The sequence below is a fragment of the Trachurus japonicus genome, chromosome 4 (assembly GCF_045865225.1).
Source record: "Trachurus japonicus isolate A0001 chromosome 4, Traja_1.0".
Lineage (NCBI taxonomy): Eukaryota > Metazoa > Chordata > Actinopteri > Carangiformes > Carangidae > Trachurus > Trachurus japonicus.
Genome location: NC_140910.1, coordinates 30,664,521 through 30,686,694, shown reverse-complemented (window position 1 = coordinate 30,686,694; position 22,174 = coordinate 30,664,521). Strand labels below are relative to the sequence as shown.

General features: G+C 42.0%; 1 protein-coding gene across 1 annotated transcript; it reads left to right on the top strand.

The window, feature by feature from the left end:
• Window positions 1-766: 766 nt before the first annotated feature.
• On the top strand, window positions 767-5,688 carry rgs4 (regulator of G protein signaling 4). Its single transcript, XM_085775160.1, has 5 exons — window positions 767-932; window positions 1,074-1,181; window positions 2,879-2,943; window positions 4,319-4,482; window positions 5,253-5,688. The coding sequence occupies exons 1-5, from the start codon at window positions 889-891 to the stop codon at window positions 5,469-5,471; spliced, it is 600 nt and encodes a 199-aa protein (XP_085631286.1). The 5' UTR covers window positions 767-888; the 3' UTR covers window positions 5,472-5,688.
• The last annotated feature ends 16,486 nt before the right edge of the window (window positions 5,689-22,174 follow it).

Here is a 22,174-nt window from a genome sequence, read left to right as displayed (position 1 = left end):
AATGGATTAGGGATAAGGGTTACACTGCAAAAACTCAAAATCTTACCAAGAATATTTGTCTTATTTCTAGTTAAAATGTAATTTCTAGACAAAACAAATCCAATTATACTAAAAATAAGACTCATCACACAAAAAGTAGCTTGATTTTAGATACTTTTTTTTTTTTTTTTTAACTTATTTTCACTTGAAATAAGTAGAAAAAATCTGACAGTGGAGCAAGTTTTTCTTTCTTATTACAAGCACAAAAAACTTGCTTTCACTGGCAGATTTTTTGACTTATTTCAAGTGAAAATTTGTTTGAAACAAGTTAATTTTTAGGTGACGAGTCTTATTTTAAGTGGAAATAGATTAGTTTTGATGAAAATTGAGACATTTTGACAAGAAATAAGACAAATATTCTTAGAAAGATTTTGAGTTTTTACAGTGTAGGGTATAAAAACAAGTTAATTTTTAGGTGTTGAGTCTTATTCTAAGTGGAAAGAGATTAATTTTGCCTAGAAATTAGACATTTTGACAAGAAATAAGACAAATATTCTTGGAAAGATTTTGAGTTTTTGCAGTGCTCTTGCTCTACAATATCAGCTATTTCCTTTCTCCCTCCCTCCTTCCCTCCTTCCTCCCCCCTCCACCTCTTCCTCCCTTTCTCTCTCCTCTCCCTCCTCCTCTCTCTTCCTCCCTCTCCCAGTGTTGGGTGTGATTGGTCGGCTCTCTGTCAGACTGGAGGTATAAAGCGTCTGATGGGGGTGGAGACAGATACAGCCGTTCTGCCGTCTCCTAGAGCACTGCTGGAAAAACTCTGTCTGACGCTCTGCAACAACAATAACAACAACAACAACAACGACAACAACAACGACAACAGCGCTGACGTTGGACCTCTGACTCGTCACCATGTGTAAGGGACTTGCAACACTTCCTGCAACATGCTTGAAAAGGTAAGGTGCAAAAAAACTGCAGTTAAAATGTACTTGAACGTCTCTGTGTGAGCTGCTGCTGCTGCTCGTGCATTTCCTCCTATAATTATTAATAATGCAAACAAACCGAAGTGATCTGACTGTCTGCGTCTCTTCGTGCAGCGCCAAAGACATCAAGCACAAAATCAGCTTCTTGCTCCAGAAGCCGGAGCCTCAGACGACGGAGCAGAAGCAGACGAAGGAGAGGAACTCTGCTGCTGCTGCAAAGAGGTCAGAGGAGCTCAGTCTGTCTTCATTCACTTTACTGTAATACACCCAGTCTGGTTTGTGTTTATTCTGCAGTTCCCTTGAGAATGAAAGTAAATTCAAGCACAGTGGCACAGATTTTAATTCTCCATTCATGCATCTTGGGAGGAGCTGTGTTTCTGTGTGTGTGTGTGTGTGTGTGTGTGTGTGTTGTGTTAAAGAGGATTTTTGCATGAGGGTGTTGGTGGTTTCAGCCTATTAGAAAGATGCTCGTCTCCAGTCTGAGGACAATTTATGTTCATCGATTCCAACACCACCAATCACTTCAGACATGACTCAGCTTAGTAAATTGTGAATGCATCAATGTGCGGGGCTTTTATTATGAAATTCCTTCCAGTTGCACACAGAGAGTGGAAAAAATACATTTTGATTTAATGGGCAATCGATTGTTTCCTGTTGAATGTGATGAGTTGTCGTAGATGTGAGCTGAGAGGAAGACGTTGGAGCGGGTCAGGCATCGTTGACCTTTTCCCTTTCAGAACCACTGAACATATTCAGACGTTGTTAAAGTGGTTTCGTCCCATTCATTCAGGACACGACGGCCGCTGTCACGCGTTCCATTCAACAGGAGATTTATATGAATATAGATTATTGGAAGCTATTAATTATTCTCATTATGGCCGTTGTTCCTCGGCCCGATGAAATCTTCAATGGGACGTTATTGAGTTACAGGTTTTTCCCTTTTTTTCTGCTGTGACGCAGGACGCTGAGATAAATTTGCTGCAGATATTGATTGGGGAGGATGAGAGGATAAAAAGAAAACGAAGAAAAAACCCCCCCCACACATCTCCTCTACAGCTTGTTCACTGTGATGGAAAAAAGAGACAAAGAGAATATATTGAATACAGCTCTTTTGTTTAAATGCGATCACAGGAAGTGATTCCTTATTAGAGCTCATTAAAGGGACAGTTCAACATTTTGGCAAATTGGCCCATTGCCATAATCGCTATAGGCTATAGTCTTAGCAGTAGGTCCGTTACCTTTAATTGTAGGTGCAAGCCACTTTAAGAAGCTGGTCAGAGCTACGCTACGGAGGCTCATGGGATTTCTTGGTTTCCCTCATCAAACTCATCAAATACACAATCCAACAACTCCAAAACACTCTGGTGGACAAGTTGTTACCTGCACATTCACCACGCTATGAGATAATAACACAACGTTACCAGACAGAGTTGTTTTAGAGGGAAATAGAGAGACTGCTTGATGAAAAACTGTCCCTGAAGGCAACGCGCATCAGCGGTTTTGCATGAATTTCCCTCTAAAACAACTCTGTCTCGTAATGTTCTGTTATTATCTCATAGCGTGGTGAATGTGCAGGTCACAACTTGTCCACCAGAGCGTTGTGGAGTTGTTGGATTGTGTATTTGATGAGTTTGATGAAGGAAACCAAGAAATCCCATGAGCCTCCGTAGCGTAGCTCTGAGCAGCTCATGGCTCTGCTCCGCCGTTCCAAAAATAGCTTGCACCGATAATTAAAGGTAACGAACCTACTGCTATGACTATAAAGGTGATATATAGGGATTATGGCAATGGGCCAATTTGCCAAAGTTGAATAAAATCCTCAGATCAAACACTGAATGACACTACTGTATATAGTTGCATGTATGTGTGTGAAAAAGTGTGTGCAACTTTATTTATAAAAGCTCCTGTGTGTGTTTCAGAACGCCGACTCCGGCCGAGGTGAAGAAGTGGAAGGAGTCGTTCAGCCACGTGGTGAAGAGCGATGGTGAGTTTCAACTTTCACACCTAAAAAAACTGAAACATGAGCTTGTGTTCAATTCGTTTAAAAAAAAAAATTCCCAGAGGACTCAGTCAACATGAGCTCATCACAGCTTCTCTCTCAGGGTTCATTAAAGTAAAAAAAAAAACAGTCAAACATCCGAAATTTCATAATTCTCCTGTGACACGACAACGCTGCAATCATGGGAATAATATCAGACCCACACACACACACTGACCTTCACATTCCTCGCTAATGGTTGCAAGGCCTTATGGGTAATAATCACTAAAGAGATGATGATCGATTTTCTCATGGCTCCTTTATGAGGCAGGATTTTCAAAATAAAAGAGCCATAGCAGTAAAATTGTAAAAATGTGCAAATGAGGTTGAATGACCGAGCTCAAATTAACACACACACATACACACACGCACACACACACACACACACACACACACACACACACAGACACACACACACACACACACACGGACGCTCTCCGACACATTCTCATGCTCTGGTTTTCTGCTACGTGTCTCGAGGCACTATAGTCATCGGCCCCTCGGGGCTTTCTGACCAGTGTGAGTGTGGATGTATGTGTGTGTATGTGTGTGTCTGTGTGTGTGCAGAAGCCTTCTGAGAATTACACTGTGTGTGTATATACGGACACAAAAAAGGGGAGCAACGAACCCGGCGGGAACCGGCTGAGCTGCTCTGACCTCCGGCTCCGTCGGCTCCTCCCGCTGCACTTCCCAGCATCAGCTCCCAGTTGAGCTCATCCTGCACTGCAAAAACTCAAAATCTTACCAAGAATATTTGTCTCATTCCTAGTCAAAATGTCATTTCTAGTCAAAACTAATCTAATTCTACTTAAAATACGACTCATGACATTAAAAAGTAGCTTGTTTTTAGACACTTTTTACTTCTTTCAAGCATATTTTCACTTGAAATAAGTAGAAAAATCTGAAAGTGGAACACATTTTTCAGATTTTTCTACTTATTTCAAGTGAACATTTGTTTGAAACAAGTGAAATGATCAAAAAACAAGTACATTTTTAGGTGATGAGTCTTATTTTAAGTGGAAAGAGATTAGATTTGACTAGAAATGAGACATTTTGACAAGAAATAAGACAAATATTCTTGGAAAGATTTTGAGTTTTTGCAATGTGGTCTCAGATCTCTGTGTGTGTGTGTGTGTGTGTGTGTTGAATCTATACAAATGTCTCTAGATGAAAGTGTAGATTATTAACTATTCATCTTTTCTTCCTGGCTCCTGGAAACAGATATAAAATGGTTTTCAGACGGAAAAGTTTTGGTCAAATCTCTGAATCTGTAAATGTGGGCTCAATATTAAAATCATTCTTCTTCTTCCTCCTGTGTCAGTGGGTCGTTCCGTCTTCACCAGCTTCCTGAGGTCGGAGTTCAGCCAGGAGAACATGGACTTCTGGGTCGCGTGTGAAGATTACAAGAAGACGCCGTCCTCCAAGCTGCTGACCAGAGCCAAGCAGATCCACCAGCAGTTCATCGAGGCCGACGCTCCTCACGAGGTCAGCTTCACCTCCAACACACACACACACACACACACACACACACACACACACACACACACATAAGTTAATAGTGTGTTCACGTTTCTTTGAATAAATGTGCAGGACAAAATGTGTCAAAATGTTCCCAAAAAAGGCCAAAAGAAAAGAAAAGAACAAGTTTTCAGCTCTGGACTCGTTTCAAAGACATTTTCATGAATCTTATTAATGCAAATGCACATTCCTCTTCAGTGAGGTGAAGACTGGTGCTGATTGTGACCATGAGCTGCTTTATTCATGTGCACATTGTCCATGAATAAAGCTGCTGCTGCTGCTAATGGCCGACCACTTGCTGCTCTGATTAAAGCTTCCAACTCTCTTTTGCTTTGATCATTATCACAGGAAGTTGATGAATAATATGAAGGAAAAATCTGCTGGATTCAGATTTAGGAAATAAATACTTTAGTTTTCTCCTCCACCTTCCTTGTTTTATCTGCAACTCAACATAAGGATTATTTTTTTAACCCGTGTGCATCACTATGGGAATTTTTGTCATTAAAGACAAAAAGCATAAAGCGTAAATTAAAATAGCCCAGGAATATAGGCAATAGCACGAGACCAAACAGCTAATGTCTCAAGTTTTGCACCATTAACTTTGGCTGTAGAGTTTTCCAACAGACAAATATAATAAAACAATGCAACCCAGACTTGCCAAAATGTTGAACTATCCCTTTTAACGTCTGTTTCTTTGTTAACTCCTGGACATTAACCCTTCGCTCTCCTGGCTGCAGGTGAATCTGGACGCGGCGACCAGAGACGTGACGAGGCAGAACATGGAGAACGCGTGTCCGTTGTGTTTCGACGAGGCCCAGAGGATGATCTACCTGCTGATGGAGAAAGACTCGTACCGACGCTTCCTCAGCTCCAAACTGATCCGGGATCTGTCCCAGTCACACGCCACCGCTGCAAAGAAGGAGATAAAAAACAGTGACTGTACCGGTGGCGCCTAAAACAAACAAACAAACAAACAGGAAGGAAGCTGCGGCCTGTTTCCGTTCACATGACAACCATGTAACGTTGTTGTTGTGTCTCTAAAGTGAAATATCGAGTTCTTCTACTTCTTTCGACAGGAAGCGATGAAAACACAGACGTCGAGCTGAAACAATCATCAACCGTGTTTTTTTAAGTTTCATATTTCAATTCAGGGAGTTTGTTCTTTTTACAAGTTGTTGTTTTTTAAGATAGATTTTAAAGGGACAACGAGGAGTTTTGGAAAGTGAAGTGATGCCAAGAATGTTTTCATTCATCAACAATGAAAGTCAGAGGTTCGAAGACGATCAGATACCGTCGTAGTTCCGACTGTAAACGGCGATTCAGCAGCGTTATTATCATGTCCACGAAACCAAAAGTAAGGAAACACTGGTCGGCTCGCCCAGCATTTCCACCATTAATTAAAATAACAAAATAACGATAGAGACAAAACGATATATTTATCGAAAATGGAGCCATTAACAAGTGTGGGTAGCGTAGATTCATCCACATTAATATGAAACTTTTTTTTATAACCAAATAGAAACTCCTCGTTGTCCCTTTAAAAATACAATTAAAAAAACTAAAAACAATCAAACCTCAGCAGCTGATTGTGAACATGTTTATTTTTTATACCAGATCTGCAGACGTGATAATTCTCCACCATGTTGTCGTGCAGCTTTACATTTTCCTCTCCTTCCTCATGACTCATGACTGTGTTTATACAGAAACCAGATGGATGGAGCTGATGTCTGTGTTCTTATTACTTCAAGTGTATAAGCTGTTGATCTTAAACCTGATGTATATCTCAAAAACAAAGTCATAGTAACAACTGGCTGTGCTGTATAAACATCTCTGCACTGTGCAAACACATAGAGCTTTTATTTTTAGCATGTTTAAATATTGTAGCATTGATTTCCTGTTGCACGTTGTTATTATATATATATATATGCTGTATATATAGGTTTTTTATTCTTTGTCTAGATTGAGAGTCATTTAATGGACTTTTACAGTAAACGTGTTATCAGACATCACTCTAATAGATTTCCGTGGCCTTCATGCGAAAACGTTGAATCAGAATGTACACTGTGATAGTGAACTATGTAGATATTTATTAAAGTATGTCATTGTCCTATTTATATCATATATTACAGATCATGTAACTGTGATTATTTCACTAATAAAAAATGATGTAAAGACAAATAAACAAGAGACAAACAGACCCCTCCGCCTCTCAGTCTGTGTGTATCAGAAACATTAGTGCGAATGTTTGGCATAATTTCTCTGTAAAGTCTAAAGCCAGTTTTCTGAGGTCATGTGACCTTTGACTTTTTGACATGAGAATCAAATTAATTTGAGTCCAAATTTGTAAAAAAATCCCTTTAAAGCATGATCAACAACATGTTTTGCTGGGTCACCCTGACCGTGACAATTTAATCAGTTCATCCTCAAGTTCTTGTGAAAGTTGTCGCCAGATTTAACCTCTTAATGCACGCCCCTATTTTTCATGTTTTTTGCCATAACGCCATGCCCAAGTTGTGAGCAGCACAGATCCCACATAGTTTAAGATTCAGAGATGTGCCTGGTATCATTGTAAAGGTAACACTCTCAGGATTACTGTTAAGGTGTTTTTTTGATTCTGTGACTTTACTGACAAAAATGGCAAAGGTTAGAATGATTAAATTGTTTCCCCGCCCATAGGTTTGCCTATAGAATGACATGGGTACAGACATTCAGGGACCTCTCAGCAGGCTATAGACACAATTAGGCCACAGCCACAGGTCTTGGCTTCCTGCAGTCCAAATTTCAAGTCAAAAGACCAAAAGAAACAAAAAAAATACAACCGCTAAACTCCTGGCGCGCAGTAGAGGGCGCACCCCTAAAAGCAGTGGATTATAGAATTATACACCTATCTGCATTGTGTATTTCTATGCGGCGGAGCGGGTGGCGCGCACGTCGGATACACGAGGGTTTGTTTATCAGCAACCAAACGTGATGGCGTAGTGTCATACACCGTTGAAAACCTCAGACTATTGGCTAAAAGGTTATCTGCTTCATTTCACGGACAATTTCTATTGGCTCAAGCAGCTGTCAATCAAAGTCATGTTGTCAGTCTCATCGTCACGTGTCCTCATTGGCTTTCGAGACATGTCCCGGCCCATCCTCGCCACCGATTGGCTACTGAGTGGTGTCGTTTGAAGCAGGAAGACCTCACGGATGTAAACATTCAGTCACATGTAGTCACAGATCGCCGTGCAACTCGTAAAATGCGGTAACGGGGCCGGTTTTTGTTTTGATCCGCGTGTATTATGTTACGCATTGGACTAAACACATGGACATATTGAGGAAAATACTTTGGTTAGAAGGAAACGGATTTCATATTTCACAAGCATGGATACTTGGCAAGCTGTACAAACGGTCTTGTGTCATAAGATGGTCGCTGTAGATCAGCTGTGGATAAAGGGAAGACTTGAAAGGTATGTACGCATCATACGTTAGCTTAGCGGCTAGCCGACCTAACTGCTAATCCTGTTAGGGCTGTGAGCAACCAAAAAAATCATGGGTGGTCTTGAATTGATCGGGGCGATCTAAGCTTTCTAACAATGTATAACATGAATATATATGCTTAAGGGCTGCTGTTAAAAATGTTCGGGAGTAATTGATGCTAGCGCCACCTTCTGGAGCCGTACCGTGGGCGGTACAGCGTGCGTTAACTGGTTAAAGGGTTTACTTTACTGGTCACTGTGACACTCTGGTTTGAACTTTTGACCTTAAACCACTAAATTGTAGTTGCTATGACTACATCTGACATGGGTTGTCGGGAGGGATAGTGGGATTCATGTTGGGGTTCTCTTTTTGTCTTTTTTTTTTTTTTTCTTCACTCTAATGCAGACGCCCCGACATAATGTGTAACTGATGTATTTATCTGTACTGTCTGCAAAAATTCAATAGAAATTGGGGGAAAAAACAAAAAATCCAACGGTCCGCCATTCCGAATTTCTGAGGGGCCGTCATTCTGAAGCAGTGTTTTATTTTGAAAATTGACCGCACTCTCTCGTGTTCCTTTGTTTGACTTCCTGCCCGGCTTGACGCGATGGCTTGCGGCAAATAGACCAGACGCCGAAACAATCGGTTAACACGGGCGCCGGAAAGAAACTGGCTCCGCTTCTCGGCGCTTCCGTGTCCGGTGTGTCCCCAGCCGGCTAATACTGTACATAATGTGTGGGCTAATGCTGCGTTCAAAACAACTCGGGGGTCGCAATTCCCAACTCGGAAATTTCCGACTTCCGACATCATTGCGTTCACGCTGCAGGAACTCGGAAGAGAAAAAAACATGGATACCCGAAGGAAGTTTGGCATATTGTGGCTCATAGCTGAATACAAAAAATATCTGCAGCAGTAAATTATGTTTGTTTTGGAGGCAAATGAAGAGGAGAGGAGACGCCGCAGACTAGTGCACATATAATGTTATGGCCTTGATAACAGTTCAACGTTATTTTCGTCACATATGAGGACAACAATTTCACACCATATGACAATCACAGCTTAACGTATTTCATATAGGCTACTGCAATAATACACAAAAAATATTCAAAAATATATATTCTAACCGTTTAGACAAGGTCCACCATGTTTTGATGTTGTCGTAATGTCAAGTTGGAAAGTTGGAGCTCTGAAATGATACCCAAGTTTCCGACCTGTAATTTCCAAGTTCGACGCCGTTCAATTCGTTTTTGACAACTCTGAGCTCATTTTTTTCCGAATTCCGAGTTGTCTTGAACGCAGCATAATATACAAGACAAAAAAAGTAACAGTATGCACTATGCAGCCCTTCTGGGATTCGATGGTAGGAACCCCTCCACAGAAAAAAACTACAAATGTGCCTACTCCCCATTCGTTAAAAAGAAGTCGATGCGAACGCCTGTGTGGGAGGATTAGCGCTATCATGGCAGAAGCAGCAAGAAATCACCCAAACAGCTTTCAAACAGATGATGACAGCAGCAGCTCAGCTTGTAGATTGTAAACCAGTGAGTTTCAGCTCTGCATCCAGTTCAGAAGTTACTTGAGGGAAATTACTGAATTGATTTCACATCAAGGAAAAAAGAACAAAAAACATTCTCCTGATCTGTTCTGTTCTGTACCTTCCTAATCTCATGGTAATCATCTGTAACGAGCAGACATGAGGCGGACTCCAATCTCCGGAGGTGATTGCATAACGTCTGCAGGATAATAGATGATTACATCATTAATGATCATATTAAAATCTAAAGATATTATCAAATTACCAGCAGACGAAGGTTTGGAGACAAATGAAAGAACATTTTTACGACATTATTTCATGAGTCCAGTCAAAAAAAACAAACAACTCTTGCTGCTCGTTTGCAAAAAAAAAAATGATGTAAAGAAAGGAAGAGACGACAAAAAAGAGACTTTCTTACTTGTCGAGAGTTTTCAGCATAAAAGGAGTTTTTTGGACCAATCTGAGAGATCAGATCCAGGATCGGGGTCAAGCAGCAGTGAAGCAGCTCTGGCAGCAAGTGGTGGAGCGACAGCTAACCAACACCCTTCAGCTCCAGAGGTCACAACTCTACGTTTAATGACGACTGCGTTTTGAAGGATCCTTCAAACTGTGACCTGATTTTCCTGCCTCACTGTGCACCACCACCACCACTCGTGAAAATGATAAAGAATCACACAATGAATAAGTTTAACCTGGCTACAAGTGGTAAAAAAAATAAAATAAGGTATAGATATTCGGTGTCAAGCTCAGGTTGCTAGGCGACAGTTGGAGATCTGAAGTGAAGATGGAGACTATGGCAACTGTGAAGGACAATGTTGTAGGCTACTTATAACATGTCCATTTGTCCACCTTCAAATCGGGATATTGGACTTTGGGATGAAATCTCAGAATGCACCTAAAACGCACTATAACCTCTAGAGGTAAACTGACTTTGACCTTTTCTAAACTTTTGAACGCACATGTCCAACTGTTCAATGTTTCAGTCCTTATAACATAACATGCTGTTCTCTAACAAGGTGATGAACCACAAAAACATCACAACTGTCCTTTGGCCACATGAGAACTTACTGTCACATTGACATGTTTTAGTTGTTGTGCTACAACCACCACTGTTGTTGGAGATGAAGAAATTACCATCCAACACTTTCATGATATCCGGCTGTCAAGTGTGACGTCACACGTGGCAAATATTCAATTTCCGGGCCCAAGCGCTGGTAGGCTACAAGTTGTAGCAGAACCGGTGAATCTAGGTACCGCTTTCTTCCATGACACATCTCTGAGAGTAAAAAAGGGATTTAATTAATTTAATTCAAATAGAGTAGAGAGTGTAGCCGTGCTGGTTCAACTCTGGTGCCTCCAAAGAAATCAGAGCCACACTCTCCATCCAGGAGCTGCTCTTGTCTTTGCTGCTGTTACAGTTATAAAAGGACCTGAAAATTAAAACCTGGTCTGACCTGCGGGTGTTGAACACCGGACCCGACATAGTCCGTCTAATTAGCGACAATTCTCAGTCTAAACTCGGCTGAAAAAAGAAAAAAGGAAGCCATCTTCGCCGTGACCGCCAACTACGTTTTGACAGCGATATGTTTGATATGAGCATTAGCTGCTGTTAGCCAGGCAGCTAACGTTGCCTGTAGCCGAGCGGCTACTTAGCGTTAACTGTGTTTACATCGATTAGCAGATAAACAAACTTAATACGTACCGATAACATCTCTGTTCATATACATTCATAAAAATGTCCGGTTCTTATTGTTTTTCGTGGGACCATGAGCTGTAGGCTACTTTGTTGTGTTTGCGATGGACCCGATAACGCCGGTGGACAATATCGCCGGATAATATCACTGTAGCATTAACTTTTTACATTTTCCATAAATTTCATCCGAAAGTCAATTATCCCTAACTTTAGTGTACATGTAGCTGTTATGAAGTCTTGTCCTTTTTGTCTGAAAAAGCTGAATTCGTCTTCTAAGCCTCAGATCTGAGGGTGTATTCAGACCTGTGGCTCCTTTGCTTTTTTCTGATTGACGAAGCTTAACCGATATGATTGTTGCATTTTTTTCTTTTGGGGTATTTTTTGTGTTCACAAAGTAACAGTCATAAAAACATGATATTTGACCTGTCAAATCCTCATTTAACTCTTCTCCTCTGTTTGGATTCACCTCCAGCTTGTTTACTGCAGCTATTTGCACGTTCGCAGCAGAGCTTTGCCTATGTAAGGGAAACACATTTGGGGCTCATGACGCCACTTTACGGTAAATAAACTGAATCTAATCTGCAAATTTGACTTTAACAGTGAAAGGCGAAGACAAACATGCCTAAATATTTACTGTTAATTCTGACTGCCTACTTTTCGACTCCGTAAGAGCACCAAAAATAGATTTAGATGTTTTTTTTTTCTTTCAAGGAGCCAGAAACAGTAAAAGTGTTTGGCTTCATAATTCACCACCAACCTTTTACAGACTCTTTTCCGTGCAGAACCTAAAATGGGCCACTCTTTGAAAACGCTGCTGTTTATCACAGACAGTTGATCATTTCGTCCTGCGGTGACATTTCAGTGTCATTTTTTCCACCGGAGGAATGCTGCTTTCATAAAAGGACTGGAAAGTCACAGATCCTGGTTTTAGGTCTGACATAGTGCAGCAAATCCACCAGTCCATAAGAAAGTGATAAATCCACTGAGGCCAGTGAGGCCCCGTGGATTCTTATCTGTCACCTGAAATGAATCAGTGAGTGTGTCGATGTGTGTGTGTGTGTGTTTGTGAGTGGAAGAATTCAAACCATTACATTCCTGTGTCAGACAGGAGCTTTGATGCCAACACACACTTGAATGCGATTTATTAAAGTTCCAAAGACAGATCAGTGTTTAAATCCTTCACTTAATTCTGATAAGTAAAGTCCTGAGATCTTCTTCATCTTTGTCTCATCAGCAGTGAGTGGAAAATAAAAATACCAGAGTGAAGGCCACATCTCAGACTGAAAAAATATTTTTGCCTATTTTTGAGTGAGTGAGTTGTGACTTTGAGTGAAGTGGAATTGTCCCATTGGTTGGGTTTAGGCAATGAAGAAAGGAGTTGGTTAACCCCCATGTTGTTCTCCTGGGTCAAAGAATGAAGGACGAAGGGAGAGAAGGAAGGATCGAGGGAAAAGAGGAAGGAAGGAAGGAAGGAAGGATGAAGGAAAAAAAGGAAGGAAGGATGAAGGGAAAAAAGGAAGGAAGGCAGGCAGGAAAGACGAAGAGAAAGAAGGAAGGAAGGCAGGAAGCATGAAGGAAGGAAGGAAGGAAGGAAGGAAGGAAGGAAGGAAGGAAGGAAGGAAGGAAGGAAGGAAGGAAGAAAAGAAGAGAAAGGGAAAAGGAAGGAAAGAAAAATAGAGGGAGGCAACAGATTGGGCCAATTAGAACAAAAGAGGAAGGAAGAAGAAGTAAGGACGAAGGGAACGAAGGAAGGAAGGATGGAAGGAAGGGAAAAAGGAAGGAAAGAAAAATGGAAGGAAGGAACAGATTAGGTCAAGGAAGGAAGCAGAAGGATGGGCGAAGGGAAGGAAGGAAGGAAGGATGGAATGGAAAAATTATTAACTGGCTTACAGAGGCAAACAGGGGCTAATGTAGGTTAGGTAAGGGATAATGCCCAACGAGGTGTCCATTATCAGAAATGAATGGATGCCTCTATGGGTGTCCATTATCACTTTTTAATGGACTGCCCTGCAGCCAATCAGAATCGAGTACTCACCCAGACCATGGTAGCCTATAACACAGGCACAACACAACACGCTAATACAGGATAAAACAGGCTAACAGAGGCTAATGGAGAGAGAATATCCTTATTACAGAGGCCGATTTTGAAGTAGCCTACAGCTTAATCAAGGCATCTGTAGAGGCAGCCATGGCTACCGACTACAGTACTTTGATATTTTCTCAATTTATTTATTTTATACCTGGCCCTTTTTTTTTGCCAGATTTTTTTTTCTCATGATTTTTTTTTTTTTTTTGTCAGATTTTTTTTTTTTGGCTGGCCCAAACTGTGCGTTCACACCAAAAGCTTCCAAAGCGTCAAAAACGCTCGAGGGTGGGCGTCAGACAAGACAGCTCCCAAAACGGCAAATATTTTCAGCCGCTTTGGCCGCTCGTCACGTGACTGACGTCAGAGTTCAATCGCGCTGGTCATTGGGGAGCCGGAGGACAAAAAAAAGGCAGCCGACGGACATCTCTATTCTGACAGGTTTCCACCGGTTGCCGCTTAACCACGTCATAGCTAATTACCCTAAAGTTAACCAGGGCTCAACTTCTCATCTGGTGACGCTTTGGACGCTTTGGAAGCGCGGCGACGCCTGTTGACGCTTTGGACGCTCAGTGTCGCCGGGCTCTCATTGAAAATGAATTGACTTCCAGCGTTTTGACACTTTGGAAGCTTTTGGTGTGAACGCACAGTAATACTCCTTCGTATATCTTTCATGTTTCACTGTGTATTTTCATTATACTAAAGAGACATCACACAGCTCCGGGAAACTGGAGCTCTCTTCTTATTCTCTCTTTCAATTCCTCTCACCTTGGGAATCCTGGTCTGCAATTAGCTGCTCTTTTGCATAAAGATGAGCTTCTTTCAACTTCAAATTGATGCTCTGGACGCTTGCATCACGACGTTCGCCGCCACGCTGGACGCCCTTGAACGCCAGCGTCCATTGAAGATGCAGCTTTTGTTGCGAATGCACAGTAACACAAGCTGACACGAACTAACACGGGCTACCAGCGGTTCACACAGGCTGACACCGAACTTTTGATGAGTTGAGCCTTTTTATGCTTCTGCATCAAGTCGAGTACAATGCACAGTGAGTGATTGGTCTGCTGTTTTTGGCTGCTATTTTATGTTTATTTTTAATCTTCATTACGTTTTCTTACCATTTTGGGCTCTATGTCTTTTATATAAATCACTGTGCAGCACCTTGGTAAACTTTCATGTTTTGAAAATGTGCTATATAAATAAAGTGGATTGGATTGGATTGCTACGCCTGGCGTTATGGCGGTGAATTGCACACCAACCCGTTGCCTCGACGCAGAACATCGAAAGGTGCACGACCGCAGCGTTGACGCAGAAGCATAAGGTTTTACAAATACAAAGCAGATTTATTATAACTGATTTTACAGTAGTCGAATACATGTACAGTTTGAACTAAATCATTTAAATCTGTTATAACACATGTTAGGAGGACGTTTATTGCCAAAATGTGTTAGGAAAAACTCAAGACTCAATAATGAATCACATGTTTTTAATAGTAACTTTATCCAAAGTAATAGAATTACAACTTTCCCCCATTTTTTCCTCTGACGGTACACGGCCGCAGGAACGTATGCACAAAAACAGGCAGAGTTTTCAATGGGCACTGAGCTAGTTTATTAAATTCAGTGAACAGTTTGTCTTAAATAGCAGTTTCACCTCCTTGTGGTTCTGATCCAATGCCCCGTGTGTGTGAACAGTAGGAAGCAGTAATGATCTCCTCCCTCCCTCCTGTGTGTGTGTGTGTGTGTGTGTGTGTGCAGAGGGATTAACACAGTATCGACCCACGGGACGCTGCGGGTCGTTAGATGTCAGAAAATCTATCGACAGCGACAGCTCATGCAGAGTTTTTCATGTCTGTGAACTTTTTCACCGTCGCCTGCAGCGGTGAAACGAGCCGTGGTCTGTTCAGGCTCAGAGTCTGAAGGCCGGAGTGCAGCTTCATTCAGTTTTAACCTGCTTATCACTGGATGTCTCACCCCCTCATACCCCCCCGACGCTGAGCAGCAGCAGCAGCCGTCCGCTAATTAAAACCTGACAGGACGATCTGGTGTTCTAATGTGATCACACATGCAAGGAAGCACGTACACAACTGAAACACACACACGCATGCACGCAAGAAAACACTTATCTGTATGGTTACCACACAAACACACACGTGCATGCGTTTGTACCGCATACACATACATACATACAGTACATGCACCTCTGGACCTCTGGTTTATTGTCTGGAGAGGTTGGGATAATAAACACTGCAGGGCTGAGCTGATTCATCTCGCTGTGTGGCGTCTGCTTTGTGTCACCGTGTTGCCTTCAGGTTCACGCTGCCTGGTAGGTACACAAACTAACATCTGTGGCAGCTCTGTGACGACCTCGAGATGTGTTTGGACACTTGTGAGGAAGCTGTGTCACTTTCTTCATTTAAAAAAAAAAACTATTTTACTATTATATATATATAAATGGCCCCCACCCTGGATACTTTTAAAATCTCGTCTAAAAACTCATTTTTACTTCTTGGATTTTAATACAGCATGAGAGTTGTGTGGTCCCTGTTTGTCTTTTATTGTATTTTTATATTTCTCAGTGTTTTATCTGATCTTATGTTTTTCTTATTGCTTTTATATGCTTTTAATTTACTGTATTTTAACATTAATTTTCTTTATTTGGTAACCTTGTTGTTCTTATGTGCTATTCATTAGATTCACATGACGTCACTGTGTTTCTGCGCCGCCATATTTGTGTCCGAATCAGGGCGATCTGGGCACAGATCACAGCGTCACGTTACCAGAACAAGTGGAGTAGTAGGAGGAAATCAGCAAGAGACCGAAAATTGACGTTATTTGAAAGATGCCAGGATTATATTGTGCTGTTGACTGTGATAGCAGTCGCCAAAGAAACCCCGGACTGCAGTTTTATTCCATCCCAAAAGACGTAGGCCTAAAGTTATAGGCGGAATAAATAGTTGACTGCAGGCAGTCTATCAGTGGCAGCATGGGCTGTGACAAGTCTCACAAAAAGAGGGGATTCACTTTTTTTTTAATAACATGGATATATTGAATTCTGCATTTTGATTACTTTCTTATTAATTACTCACTGATTCTGCATTCAGTCTTTTATTTCTGTATAACAGACCGTTGCTAAGTAAAACGGGCCGTTGCTAGGGACGCCGCTCTGATCAGCGGAGCAGGGCAGAAGAACTATCAAGGATTTTTACCTTGTGTTTCATTTTTACCAGCTTCAGACTAATTGTTATGTTAGAAAAATGACTTGTAGCTTGTTAGAGGGAGAGTGGAGGCTCTCTGCCTCCCTCACCGCTGCTGGAATCAAACCTGCGATCAGAGCGGACAGAGCGGACGGGCCAGCGCAGTGTCACAGCTGTGACCAGCTGTGTCTGTGCCACCGCGAGTCCGTGACACAAACGTGTCCCGTATCGTCATCTCTTATGACAGACAGGACTACATAAATGCGCACATCGTAACATTTACATGATAATTCATCAATCTACTGATTGATTATCAAAAGCTCGTTGAAAACAACTGCACACGAGTCGACAGGAGGAGGGTGAGGAGCAAACAGCGGAGAAGTGACCGGACTAAGGACTTTGATCAACATTACGTCTCAAATTAATTAATTAATTCATAAACTGTGTAATAAGTGTGATAATATAGAGTTAGTCTGTTGTTATAGAGATATAAACCCAGACAGGATGTATGAAACCCTGTCATTTTGTTAAGAAACTGTCATCCTGCGGTTTGCATGCTGCCTTATGAGGAGACCTGTCAAATCGGACACAAATATGGCGGCGGTCCCTTCGACGTGACGTCACTGCAACCTATGAATACAAATAAAGTGGATTGGATGGGGTGGATTGGATATACAGCTATTTTGGTTGTCAAAATAAAAGTCCAGTAGCAGTAGTTAGAACACATTTTGCTTCTTTCACATTGACTTTATGATTTACAAGCAGAACATTTTGTTGTTTGTCAAAACAACACAAATGCTTTGTTGCAAAAAACTGGATTTCAGAATGATTTTTCAGTGATTGATTGATTATTTTTTGATCATCCACAGTGTCGTCATGCTTCTTTTTACTGCAACCAACTGGTTTTAACCTCCATGAATATTTCACGCTCAATAAAACGGACACAGATATTGATTTTTAGACCCACACAGTGCTTTAAAGATCCTCAGACATTCGCAATCATACAGCGTGTGACATGTTGGGAAAATATAGTAGGAAAATGTCATTAAACTAAAAGGAGGAGGAGCTGCTGTGTCACAGTGTCAAGTTTAACTGCATCCACTCCTACGGTTGAGAGTCCTCCTGGGATTTCCAGACAGAGTCAATGAACCAGTGCAGGAACAGCTCATCCATCACTGACGGGACACCAGCAGCAGCAGCAGCAGCAGCAGTGGATGAGTGAGTGAGTGGGAACTTCTGCTACTGTGGAAGTGTTGGATCAAAAGCACTTGAGAGTCAATTGCTTCACTTCATGGCTGGATAACATGGAGCCCATGGAGTCTGTGACTGATGCGTTAGTCAGTCCTCGTTTATTTGAGCTGATAACTGTAGTGGAACAGATTTTTTTATCATTCAGTAAAAATAACAATTAGACTGGGAGAGTAGAAAAGTAAGATGATGTTTGACTTCAGAGGAGATAAGTGGTTTGGTAAGGAGAGATTTTTCATTGTCCAAAAAGTGAAAATATTAAGTCTCCGAGGAGCGGAGGTGACCAACGATGTGGGTGAGGAGTTAAAACAATGACCAAACATAAACCAGTGTAAAACAAAATATAAAGATGAGTGAAGGTAGAGAGTTTTGTTTGTTGCAGTTTGTAAACAAAACATTGGGAAGACGGTGTTAGCGGCGGATGCTAACTGCTGCCAGTAGCCGAAGTTAGCATCGAGCTAGCTCACTACAACGATCCTAATACTTGTTACCAGTGGAGGCTTTAGTTGTCAGTGACAGTCGGGAATCGGTCTGCGGCTCCAGCGCTTCACTCAGACTGTATTTATTTTTCTTTGCGGTCCTGACTGCTGCTGCTGAGAGTGAGAGATGTGCTAGCACTCGTTAGCATCAGAGACAGCTAGTGCAGCTAGCAGCCCTGAGCCCTCCTACTCTGCTGTAGCTTCACCTGAGCTCCGTCATTGGCTGGAGAGAAAACACAGACTCTCTGTTCTACTAGGCTACTCTACTACTCCCCACCCAGAAACGTCCAAGTGCACAACAAAACAGAGCAAAATACCAAAATACAGGCAGGGAGGGGGTGCTGCAGATACAGTCACTGCCACGCAGGACTAGAAGCCCATTGGTGATGGTTAAAACGGATTTCATTTGTATAAGTCTAGTGGGTTTTTTGGGGGCAAAGAACTCCAGACTCAACCTTTAATAAATCAAGGAGTTCACGTCGCCTGGATTGGATGCCAAGAGAAGCTACAGTAGGTGGAAGGCAGAGAGCCTCCATTCTCCCTGGAACAAGTCACAAGTCATTGATTTAACCATCACAATCACTCTGAAGCTGTTTAATTAAGAGTAAAAAGGTAGCAGAGTTAAGGTAGAAATCCTGCATAGTTCCTCTTTAAATATGAAAAACAATGAAATTACAGTACAATGTAAAGAAATGGACTTTGGGTATTGAACAGAAGCTTGTTCTCATTGTAACAAGTCATTTAACTATCACAGCTACTCTGAAGCTTTTTAATTAAGGTACAAATCTCCCACAGCTCCTCTTTATCACTTTTTGTAAATTATCATCACATTATGCGACATATTGTGCAGTGACAGAGACAAACTGCAGAGATGTCCATCTCCTCTAACCTGCTCCGGCGAGGTCAAACTGAAATTTGCTGAAATATATGAATCTACGCCCGGGCTGAATAAAGCTCTGACAGTGACTCACCAATTATCCTGCCGTTCCCCAGGTGACCCCCAAGCCTCAGACTCGTTTGTCATTTCGTTATGTAACCTCATTATGCCAGTGGATCCACTCCCCCCCCCTTTAATTAATTTGTGGCTTCAGTCGTACATCAACTTTTGCGAGCAGCTTGATAATTGCAGCAGAGGGCGACGGGGTCGTGGTCATTCACAACAAGAAGTGAGAATGACGTTATCTGACAGAGCGATAAAAGAGCGCCTGTTTGCCAAGCGAAGGTTGGACACTCGCTCACAATATTGTGCGTGAAGTGTAATTAGTGCAACAGAAGCGCGCTGAGTGACGAGCTGCAGCTGGACGAGCTGACTCCAGATCAGCAGACGATGCACGAGCTGATAAGAGAACAGGTGAGAGACGACTGGAGCCGGAGAATACAAAGTGTCGATCCACGTTGGATCAGAGCTGCAGCTGTGAGGTGAACACCACTTTGACGTGCTCCCGTTAGCGTCCTGTTGTGATGCATTCATGTACTTTAAAGGGATAGTTCAACATTTAGTCAGATCCTCCTCTCACCATAATAAGCTTGTGGAAATAATAATTTTTATCTTTATTTTTGATTATTTATTTATTGATCTATTTATTTTTTATTTTTTATTTTACACGCTGGAAGGCCAAACGGGAGACAAAGGTCATCTTTTGCTTCCACTGACATTGTAAATACAAACTGGCACCTGTGCATATGTACGAATGTGGATGAGTCTGTATTGTTGAGTTTGTATTGATGTGTTGCTGTGGATGAGCTTGTATTATTGTTCTTGGTGGACTGCCGAACAGAATTGCCCTCTGGGATTAATAAAGTTGATCAAATCAAATCAAATCAAATCAAATAATCCCTATAGTCATAGCAGTAGGTTCATCACCTTTAACCCCTTAAAGGTGTACAGAAATGGCCGTTTGTCCTGTTTGTCGCGCCGAGTTGTCACGAGCTGCAACACGAGTTTACCCGAGTGAGGAAAACGAATTTGATTGGTCGTTATCGAGCGGGCGGGATATTCAAAGTTTGGGGCGAGACCGAGCTCCGTGTGTGTGTGCGTGTCTCAGACGTTTGAATGACGGATGACAGATCCAATATCAGTGGCTGGTGAATCGTGTACAGGCTGACGCATAATCCGTGCGCCTGCATTATCCAATGCGAAAAAAAAAATACACACTTTCATCCCGGATTTACTCAAAAATAGAATTTTGCACAAAGTTTGGCCTACATCGTCTGATAGATGAGTTATCACATTAATTTTATGATCCAGAGTGGGCTCAAATTCAGTTTTCTTTTCTGTACACCTTTAACAACCACTGGTCTGTGGGTCGTGTTGCTTCTAATTATTGCTGGACCTGCCAGACCGAACCTGTAAAACTCATCCCTCTGCTCATGGACGGTCCCCTTTTCTCAGATGTTTACGTTCCTCCTCATACTATAAATTCTTCTAGTCACCATCGCAACCACATAGTTTGGGCCGACGCTGTATTTTCTGTCCCCTTTATTGTTCCCTGTTGACAAACACACTTCCATGTAGTACCATGCTGTCTCAGATCAAATACGTCATTGTTGTGCACTTACCAGAAATGACCATCATGACATTTGCCCACAATTGAGTTACTGCCAACTATCACCAGCTGATATAGCTACTGTATAGCTGCTGCATTTAGCTTGTAATGACGTATGTTTGTTTTATGCGTGTGCTACGTTCAGCTATCAGCTCAAAACATATACGCTCTCACTCCAGAAACGTCTTCATCATCCAAATCATCCTCTTCATCTTCCTCCGTTTCATCCATCTATTAGGGTCGGCTGGTGGAGGTGAAAATGGTGTTTTCTACTGTCTAATCTCATTGCACGCTATTGGTTACTGTAGCTGTCAATCAATATTGACATCCAGTCCCTATAGGAGATACTGTAAGTCTGTTGGAGGAGGAAAAAAAGGAAAATAAAAAACAGCTATATTGATTATCTGCTGATCAGTTGTCTCCTGTGTCACCTGACTGATGTGCTCCTTCCCTCAGGTCACAAATCATCAAAGCAGCCAGGCGTCGTCATAGCAACAAAGTTGATTCACACTCTCTGTGTTGTTGTTTTTGTAGTTGTAGTAGTTGTTGTTGTTGTTGTTGAGAGTGGCCAACCCCTCTGAGACGAGTAGTGCATCTGACCCCCAAGGTTGACTGACCGCCGCCACAACAGGAAGTGACCGTGAGAGCTACAGTAAGAGGACGCCGTGGCTGCACATCTGGACAGAGGCAAATTTAATTAACTTTTTTTTTTTTTAGGATTTTAAGACATAAAAACAAAATCACAGCTGTGCAGGTGAAAGGACTGAAACCTGAGCAACAGCAGAGGACGGAGCCTGGAGACCAAGCAACAACAAAGAAACCATCCAATCTCTGCACAAAAGCACCAACAGCTGGAACACAATGAACTCTGTGCACAGTCGTTTCCACTCAAATACACTGAACTCCCATTGTCCAGACGCAGTGGAGCAGCAGCAGCAGCTCGTCTGAGTCAGAGTCAGAGTCAGCCTGGTCTCTGCACCTGAAGCCTGTTAGACACCTCCACAGGACAGAACAAGAAATAGCTTCCTCATTAACGGTCCTGTCTGTTATATAACCCGGCTGTCAAGTCACAAACGATGCTGTCATTTAACCCTCCTGGGTCAAGAAAGGAAGGAAGGAAGGAAGGAAGGAAGGAAGGAAGGAAGGAAGGGAAAAACGAAGGAAAGATAGAAGTGGGGAGGGAACAGATTGGGTCAAAAAGTTAGGAAGAAGTAAGGATGAAGGGAAGGAAGGAAGGAAGGAAGGAAGGGAAAAACGAAGGAAAGATAGAAGTAGGGAGGGACCAAATTGGGTCAAAAAGTTAGGAAGAAGTAAGGATGAAGGGAAGGAAGGAAGGAAGGAAGGACCAAAGGGAAAGATGGAAGTAAAGAAGGAAGGGGAAAAGGAAGGAAAGATAGAAGGAGGGAGGGAACAGATTG

What these genes read in the sequence shown, in the direction of transcription:
- rgs4 (XM_085775160.1), top strand. Translation starts at nt 889, where the DNA reads ATGTGTAAGGGACTTGCAACACTTCCTGCAACATGCTTGAAAAG. An exon ending in CCTGCAACATGCTTGAAAAG is followed by an intron (nt 933 to 1,073) that starts GTAAGGTGCAAA and finishes CTCTTCGTGCAG; the next exon opens with CGCCAAAGACATCAAGCACA. An exon ending in TCTGCTGCTGCTGCAAAGAG is followed by an intron (nt 1,182 to 2,878) that starts GTCAGAGGAGCT and finishes TGTGTGTTTCAG; the next exon opens with AACGCCGACTCCGGCCGAGG.